Source organism: Octopus sinensis, linkage group LG2, assembly GCF_006345805.1.
Source record: "Octopus sinensis linkage group LG2, ASM634580v1, whole genome shotgun sequence".
Classification (NCBI taxonomy): Eukaryota; Metazoa; Mollusca; class Cephalopoda; order Octopoda; family Octopodidae; genus Octopus; species Octopus sinensis.
In genome coordinates, this window is record NC_042998.1 from 86,846,639 (window position 1) to 86,856,638 (window position 10,000).

The 10,000-nt window shown below is 36.3% G+C and overlaps 1 protein-coding gene across 1 annotated transcript in view; it reads left to right on the forward strand.

Moving 5' to 3' along the window:
- The window catches only part of LOC115232681 (cadherin EGF LAG seven-pass G-type receptor 2-like), a 106,071-nt gene that overhangs the window by 36,688 nt on the left and 59,383 nt on the right, over positions 1-10,000 (forward strand). Inside the window, exons 8-10 of the mRNA XM_036500738.1 lie at positions 3,228-3,239; positions 4,537-4,656; positions 8,902-9,018. Coding sequence (XP_036356631.1) covers positions 3,228-3,239; positions 4,537-4,656; positions 8,902-9,018 — 249 coding nt within the window. The remainder of the gene's footprint in view (positions 1-3,227; positions 3,240-4,536; positions 4,657-8,901; positions 9,019-10,000) is intronic.

Below are 10,000 nucleotides of genomic sequence, written 5' to 3' on the forward strand. Positions count from 1 at the left end.
CTGTTAACTTGAACTCTTACCTCGTGATGTGCCTACTACTCCATGTGTGATCAAGGAATAAATTGTTATGTTTGTTAGCAAACAAACATTGCCTTCTGATATTTATCTTTACCTTCACGTAAAACATACATCATCATCATCATCATCATCATCATCATCATCATCATCATTTAACGTCTGTTTTCCGTGCTAGCATGGGTTGGACAGTTCGACCGGGGTCTGGGATGTCAGGACGCTGCACCAGGCTCTAGTCTGATCTGGCAGTAATTCTACAGCTGGATGCCCTTCCTAATGCCAACCACTCCGTGAGTGTAGTGGGTGCTTTTTACGTGCCACTGGCACAGAAGCCAGTCAAGGCGGAACTGGCATCGGCCACATTCGGATGGTGCTTTTTACGTGCCACTGGCACAGGTATCATAACTACAATTTCCATTTGATATTTATTTTGATGTTGATGTACTTCACTCAATAGGTCTCCTCAAGCACAGCAGGTCACCTACAATCCAAGGTAAGCACAGCAGATCGTTCTACAATCCAAGGTACTTTGGATGGGTTGGGGCTATGCAAAACTGGTGCAGGAAACAGCCATGAACTCACATTATTTGTCAGGTCTTCGCAGTCACAGCATATCTCCAGAGATCTCAGTCTTTCGTCATTGCCTCTGTGAGGCCTAACGTTTGAAGGTCATGCTTGACTACCTCATCCCATGTCTTCCTGGGTTTACCTCTCCCCTGGATACCTTCAACTGTTTGGGAGTGGCACTTATTCACATATCTCTCCTCATCCATCTGCAGTATATGACCATACCAGTGCAAACGTCTCCCTTACCCACCACATCTGATGCTTCTAATGTCCAGCATTTCTCTCAGGGTCTTACACTCTGTTGTGTGTGCACACTGACATTACACATCCAGCGGATCATGCAAGCTTCATTTCTTTCAAGTCTACGCATGTCCTCTGCAGTCACAGCCCATGTTTCGCTGCCATGAAGCATGGCAGTTCACACACATGCATTGTACAATCTACCTTTCACTCTGAGCGAGAGACCCTTTGTCACCAGTAGGGGTAGGAGCTTTCTAAATGTTGTCCAGGCTATTTGTAACCTTTTTACATAGATACATCTAAATATACTTTCTAAAGTGGTAACCCTAACTCTTAATTTTCCTCTTCTAACAAGCTTTTTATGTGACAATGTCATTGGCCCCTTTGCCTCTGTGTGGCCGAATGCTCGAAAGGTGCTTTTTATGTGCCAGTTACATGACACCAGCATTGGCCACAACTACATTTTTATTTGACTTGACAGGTCTTCTCAAGCACAGCATATCATCAAAGGGCTCTGTCACTTGTCATTTTCTCTGTGAGGCCCAAAGTTCGAAGTTAATGCTTCACCACCTTGTCCCATGTCTATCTGGGTCTACCTCATACCACAGTTTCCCTCCACAGTTAGAGATTGGCAATTCTTTACACAGCTATCCTCATCCATGCACATCACATGACCATACCTGTGCAGTCATCTCTCTTGCACCCTACATCTGATGCCTCTTATGTCAAACTTTTCTTGCAAGATGCTTATACTCAGTCGAACTTTACCCAGCCTATTCTTATTCTCAGAGCTTTCACCCCACTACTAACTTAGTTACCTAGATAATGGAAGCTATCTACTTCTTCTAGCTTATCCTCCAGACAGTTGATGGAGTCAATTTTCTGCACATTTTCAGCATTTATTGTACCTGTGCATCTTCCAAACATAAAAGCTATTTTCCCTGTTAACCTTCCTCTGATATTGCTGCACCTCTTATATATCCATAGCTTACACTGGGTACATCTTATGGAGTTTCTACCTACACCTTTTCCACAGATTCAGCAGAGCTATCTAGCTGAAGGGATTTGTGATTTGTCTGCTTTCCTACTTACTAAGACTTTGGTTTTTGCTTGGTTAAATCTGAGGCACTTTGATTCTAGACCTTGTTTCCATACCTGAAACTTCTCTAGTTCTGGTAGTGATTCATATATATGTATATATATATATATATATATATATATATATATATATATATATATATATATATATATATATTTATATATATATATATATATTTATATATATATCTTTAGATAAATTTTAGCAAAACTTGGCCCAGGCCTTGACTAAGTTAATAGCATCACCTGGAAAAGATACGAGATACTTAATTATGTTTCATATTACAGTCATTCTTTGAGCATGATAGGCCATTTGAGCAAAGAGTTCATGATCACATGGTTAGGGTTTTGATTTTTAAACCATGTAATGTATTGTGTTCTTGAGTAAAACACTTCATTTCATGCTTTTTTAGTTCACTCAGCTGTAAATGAGTAACTGTCATCCTGTTCAAAAGGAATGTTGTCATCTTGGTCACTTATATGACAAAGTAATCAGTTATAGGACTCAAGACAGTAATGTCCAAGGGTTGATGAAGGGGATGATGAAACTGCATTGCCACCTGGTCTCTAACCTCCTCCCTTTTTTTCCATTTCCTCCCACCACTTTTTCTCTTTCATTCTCCTCTTTTCTTTACTTCAATATTTTCATTTTGATGAAAGATGAGTGTCTCAAACATTAAAATTTTTTCCTTTCTCTTTAAGTATTAATCTACTACATCTGTTAAAATGTGTCCTTCTCGTGTTGTCTTCTTTTTGTTTTAATTGCTTTTATTACACACACACACACACACACATGTATATATAGGTGTGTGTGTGTGTGTGTGTACATATACAATAATTTCCCATCTTTATCTTCCTATTATCAGTCCTTGCAGAGATGAATTGATCTTAATCCATAAATCACTGCTAATTGCTCTGGATTTGATAAAATATGCACCAATCCTTTACTAGAATCAATTCAATTGACTATACCTTCCTCAACCAATCTGTGTTAGTTTGTCAATACAAGAAATCATTATTAAAATAATGTCTTTTTTTATTGATAACTAGATCTTTTTAGTGACTTCTCAAATTTTTGGCAACATGTTACAAAATTTTATTTAGGCCTTAAGTTAAAAACAGATTTAGTTTTGTCTTATTGAATATGAAGTTGCAGCAAATAATATTCATAACTGTTTGAAAACCAACTTTTTAATGCATATCTCTGAGTTTTATTATCTTAAAATATCTTCTAATCTTAAAAGATATGTTTTGTATTATTTCTGTTATTCACTATTCTTATAAATGTTTATTTATTTCAATTTCAGCCTGCTGATCAGGTGAGTTAATTTTGATTTGATATTTATTCTAATGTCTTCTATGATGGCATCAAATTTGCTCTTAGAATCTACTTGAAATCAGTGCAGTGGAGAAATATCAAATTCATATATATTTCTTTGGTTGAAATGTGACTGTAACAACCAAGATGTAAACAACAACAACAACAACACTTAACGTCTGTTTTCCATGCTGGCATGGGTTGGACAGTTTGATGGGAACCTGTCAGCTGAAGAGCTGTCTTGACATGCCACACAGTTGGATAAGTAAAATAATGAGCATGTTTGGAATAGCAAAAAACATGGAGAAAATGCTTAATGAAAGTATAAAACACTGGAATACTGAATTGATCAGAGGAAAACAGAAACTTGGGAAAGTGAACGTCAGACGTGAAATATTCCAAGGTGATAGTTTATCTCCATTACTATTGATATTGGCTATGACACTGCTTGCTATGATACTATGGAAAGTTAAAATTGCTTATGGTTTGGGAAAAGGAAATGGCCTGATAAATTATCTCCTTTTCATGGATGATATAAAGGTTTATGCGAAAAATGTGAAACAGCTTGAAAGTCTTGTATATACTGTCTGCATTTTCTCAAATGATGTAGGTACTGAATTTGGGATAGAAAAATGTGCTATATTGAAAATGAAACAAGGAAGGTTTGAAAGAAACCAGGAAATTGAAATGCCAAATGGGCAAACAATGAGAGCACTTGAGAAAGGACAGTGGTATAAGTACTTGGGAATACTGGATGCAGATGAGATAAAAAAAAAATGAGGAAATGAAACAAATGAAACCTGTACGGAGTACACAAGGTGAGTCAGAAAATTATTGCAATCAAAACTGAATTCCATAAATCTCATTGAAGCAATAAATTCATGAGTAGTACCCTTAATCAGATATGGAGTTGGAATAATAGATAGGATCAGAAATGAAATAAAGAAACTTAGAATAACTAGGAAGTTGTTGATGATGTATGGAGCCCATGATCCAAAAGCTGATATTAACCGGCTGTACCTGAGGACAGACCAGGGTGGAAGAGACTTAACAGCTGTAGAAAAATGTGTTCAAATGGAAAGGAAAAGCCTTGTAGAATATTTACAGACCAGCATAGAAAAACTACAAAAGGTAGTTAAAAAGTTATTCACTGGAAACTGTGCCAGAAATGGGGATTCAAAGCTGGAAACACATGGTAAAATCAAGTCAAAAGAATACTTGAGCCAGAGAAATGTAAGATCTTGAGGGACTTTCCTATTCAAATGGTACTTAAATGTTTCATTTTCTTTTACTTTTAGAATTCAAAAGGAATTGAACACTACATGAAAATTGTAGATAAGTTGAAAGGTGTCATCACAGTAGTAAAAGAACTGGACTATGAAACAAGAAACTTTTTTGAGTACATAGTACAAGTATTTGTAAGTATTTAAGCTAAAATTATCTTTTCCTGGCATATTTTATTTTTCATGAAGTTGAGTTTCCATTCACATTGAAATGAAATGGTAACAGTATACAGTCTTCTACTACAACCTCGGACAGACCAAACTCTTGTGAGGGCTTTTGATAGACAGAAACTGAAAGAAGCCCATCGTATATATATGTGTGTGTGCGTGTGTGTGTCTGTGTTTTCTCCCCCCCCCCACCACCACTAATGTTTGACTACCAATGTTTGTGTGTTTACATACTCATAACTTCGCAGTTTGGCATAAGAATCTGAGAGAATCAGGCTTACAAAGAATAAGTGTTGAGGGGCAATTTCTTCAACTAAAAGGCAGAGCTCCAAGATAGCTGCAGTCAAATGACTGAAACAAGTAAAAGAATACACATACATACACGCATGTCAAATCTGTAGTAACTTCTTAGTTGTCTATATTTATGTTTTTATTTGGTAAAATTTTTATTTCATGGTTTGAAGTTAAATTTTGTAAACCACCACACTCTATGGAGTATTGGTTTTAGGAAGGTCATCCAGCACAGGCTCCAGATTCACCAGCTCCAGTCAAACCGTCCAACCCATGCCAGCATGGTAAGAGGACATTGAACAATGTCTGTCTGGTCAAACAAATCAGTTCCTTTCTCTTTATTCTTTCTGCTTGCACCAAAAGTATATGAATTTCAATGAGGTGCTCAACTCTCACATATTTTCAAAGAAAATAATTTTGCAGTTTCTTTAGCAACAAATAGTTTGGACATGCTTTGCTAATGGCAGCAAAGATATCAAGAAAAAAGGAAATATGAACTCACTTCCATACATTCACACAAACACATACGTATACAAACATACATATATATCATCATCATCATCATCATCATCATCACCATCATCATCATCACCATCATCATCACCACCACCATCATCATCATCATCATCATCATCATCATCATCACCATCATCATCACCATCATCATCATCATCATCATCATCATCATCATCATCATCATCATCATTTAATGTTCATTTTATATGTTCATATAGACGGGACAGTTTGACGGGATCCAAGCTGCAGTACTGCAGCAAGTTCCAGTGTCAGACTTCTATGGCTGGATGCCCTTCTTAGTGTCAATCCCTTTACAGTGTATATTGAGTGCTTTTTTATGACATGAATACTGGTGAAGTTGCCAAGTAACTTGCAAGACATAAAAGAAAACAAAGAAAAAGGGGAAACATCCCGATTAAGTGGATGTGTATTTGAGAAGTGAGTAGGTGACTTTATGGCAGGTGTTGGAGGCAGAAGTATGATAGAGTGACAAGCAGAGGTATTTTGCTATAGAGGAGATACATGGCTACCTTATATCACATGAGGGTGAGTGATAGTAGCTGGGAGATAAGGATGGTGGGGATGAGTGCCAGAGTGTACTCTCAAAATATAAGAAGGTAAATATGAAGAAGAAAATAGGTAGTAGATCAGGAGGGAAGAGGACCAGAAGGGTAATTTCATAAGAGTATGAGAGAATATTGACAGGTAGAGAATTAGCTGTAGTGAGTGATGAACAAGGGTGGAGGTGTAGCTGATAGTAAATATCAGTATTGAAGTGGGAGAGTGAGAGAAATAGAAGTGGCTCAGAAAGGAAGAGTGATAAGTAGCAGCATAGGAGGTGTGGAGAGTAGCAGTATCAGAAATAGGTGGACAAATCAGAAGTAATAAGATGCTGTGCAAATTTTGAAATTGGATGGGGATGGAAGGCAAGTGACAGATGTAGAGATGGAGGTTAATGAGTGGGAAGACAGAAGTGATTAGGGAGTTGGGGCTGTCATCAATAGCAGATATGAGTGGGGTTGGAAAAGATATCTACATTGATGTAGATCCAAGGGAGCATACTCCCTCCATTCTTCTCCAGTCTTCACATGTCTTCTGTGTTCAGTGCCCACATCTCATACCAAGAAGCATTGCATTTCATGCCCAAGCATCATACAATCTGACTTTCACTCTGGTAGTTAATAGTCCTCTGAACATTCTCTGTCCTAGTCTTATTCTAATAATTAAACATTCAAAATATCTTGCTTCACTGCTAGTTAAGCCACCTAGATAGCAGAAATTATCTATGTCTCTAGAGAACCTCCTTGGCATTTGAGAAAATCTGTTTCCTGTGTGCCCTTAGCATTTGTGTTCCCAGTGCATCTTCCATATACAAAGATTACTTTTTCTAGGAATTACTGCTGAAATGCTTAAAAACTGCATAGGATATTATAAGTATGGTTAATCAGATTGTATAGGAAGGTGTCATAGTCAATTGTTATAGAAGTAAAAAAATACCTTTATATATATATATATACTAGCATTAAAGACCCGTCGTTGCCGGGTCATAGTGCTAGTGCATGTATATATGTGTATATATATGTGTACATATTACATGTACATCTATATATATACATCTACACATAAAATACAAAATACAAAGTTATATCTTGATATCGCTAGTGATAACAATACTCAAAATATATAACAGACTGGAATTGTTAGCCCTTCTCTTGTAATTTCGATCAATTGTATCTTGTCCTCACTCTTGTATAGAGTTGTGGCTACAATCCAGCCTACCTCTACTTCTGGGGAAGGGGGGCATTTTAATTTTTTTTCCGAGATGTCCTACGTCCCAGATATAAAGGTAAAAATAAAATATTTCCACTTTGCAAGTTCGAGTCGAGTACTCCCTTGTATGCTCTGTTAACTCGAACCTTGCTTCTATTGTGGCGAATTTACCGCCTCTGATTAGATACCTTTCATAGTCGCACCAAGACACTTTTCGAAGGTGCTTTCCTCCATGTGTTCAAATCTTTTTTCTCTACATTGTATACTTTATAGACAATAGTCTTTTCTTTAATTTAATTTTTTATTATCCATCTGGACTATTCCATTTCTGCACGCTAATTTTATTTTTAATTTATTCCCATTCATGTGAAACCACTTATTCAAGTTCAAGTCATTGAATGCAATTTTATACCAATTGCTATTTTTACTTTTGTTATATTACGCTTATATTATACTTTAGTTTGATTTTAATTATTACTTACTACATATAATTCAATTGTTATTATTATTTTTACTGTTAAAGTGAAAGTATCTCGCATAAAATAGAGAAACGTTTTCTTTCACTTTTAACATGTAATACTGAAATAGTGGAGAAGATATGATATTGCTATGGGCTCGCTCTAGGCAAGAAGTTGAACATTTTTTTCCCCATGAAACTACATGAACCCTAAGTAAGGCATGTGTAAAATTTGAATGGAATTGGTTGTGTAGTTCTCAAGTTTTAAGGAAACACACAGACAGACAGACAGACAGACACACATTCTCAGTTTTATATATATAAAGATATATATATGTGTGTGTGTGTGTGTGTGTGTGTGTTATGATGTGGTTATACACATCTGGTGTGAAATGATAATATACAAATAAATAGTTAGTTGTGGTTATCTTAAACTATCGCAGAAATATTTGTTAACACAGAATGCACTCTGTAATACTTGAGCGTAGGTGTGATACTTGCTAGTCACTGTTAAACTACCAACTGTTAAACCAACACGATCAAACTAACACTTGTCAACTACTACCTGACATTTCACTTAGTTCTCAATTATTGTAATAGATTAGTTCACCTTATGTCATGTGGGTCTGTTCAGGTTTCTTCCATAACATTTCCCCTTTGATAGACGGCTTTGATGATGTATGTGGATATAATTATCATCATTTAACATCCAGTTTTTATGCCAGCATGTGTTGAATAGTTTGACAGGATCTGACAAGCCATAGGTCTATGGTTTCTATGGCTGGATACCCTTCTTAACACCAGCAACTTTACAGTGTGTATATGTATAGGTATAAAAATATATGTATAATATATATATATATATATATATATACATATATATATATATATATATATATATATATATATATATATGTGTGTGTGTGTGTGTGTGTGTGTGTGTGTGTATATAAATACATCCATACACATTACTGTTTTAATAACCCTAATATTTTCATACTGGTCTGTTGTACAGTTTATCATATCACTATTTGTAACAGTTTCCTTTGTTTCCTCAACTGGGATGTGCAACGTACTAAAAGGAATGTTAGGAAAAATAGAAATGTAATACTGTGTACATGAATTATATTTTACAATGAATTAAAGATAAAATGAAATAATTTTAAACTTAATTTCAGGATGGAAAGTTTACATCAAATGCTTCTGTATGGATCCAAGTTGAGGATGTTCAAGACAAGCCACCAGCATTTATACATTCCTGTTCTGTTGAGAAAATCAAGGAAAATTCAAACAAGGTAATACATTACATTTCCAGTTCAGTTTTTATTGTTTATTGTTTTGGAGAGAAATAATTACAAAAAGAAACTGATTATCATTTAATGCCTGTTGTCCATGCTTGCATGTGTTGGATGATTTGCCCAGGGCTGATAATCTAAGGTGTTGCATCAGAATCCTGTCTGATTTGGCATGGTTTCTATGGCTGGATGCCCTTCCTAACACTGACACCTCTGAGAGTTTAGTGAGTGCTTTTATATGTCGCTGGCACAGGTACCAGTTGTGTGACACCAGTATTTGCCACGACTATGACTTCACTTGGTCTGATGGCTCTTCTCAAGCACAGCATATTGCTAGGAATCTCAGTCACTAGTCATTACCTCTGTGAGATCCAACATTTGAAGATCATGCTTCACTACCTTGTTCCATGTCTTCTTTGGTCTACCTCTACAACAAATTCCCTCTACAGTTAGAGATCAGCACTTCTTTACACAGCTGTACTTGTCCATGCACATCACATAACGATACCCGTGCAGTTGTCTCTCTTGCACATCACATCGGATGACTTTTATGCCTTACAAGACATCAACACTTTGTTGTAGACACTGACATTATACGTCCGAGGAAGCATACTAGCTTCATTTCTTTCAAGCCCATGCATGTCCTCAGTAGTCACAGTCCATGTTTATCTATGTTTATGTATAAATTCATGTTTAATTGTTCTGTATGTATGTCCGCGTGTTTGTATATTATGCATACATGCCCACACCATCATTTGATCTACACATTTCCATGCTTGCATTAGTTGGATGAAATTTATGGAGATAGATTTTTTTTACAGCCAGATACTCTTCCTGATACCAACCTTCACCTGTTTCCAAGTGAGGTGATATTCCCTGTGGCCAGACACGTATTTCTGTCGAATATTGGAAACAACTTCATGGCTTGTATGATGGTGTTGATCATTTACAATCTTCATGTGATGTCAGGACAAGGGCACAC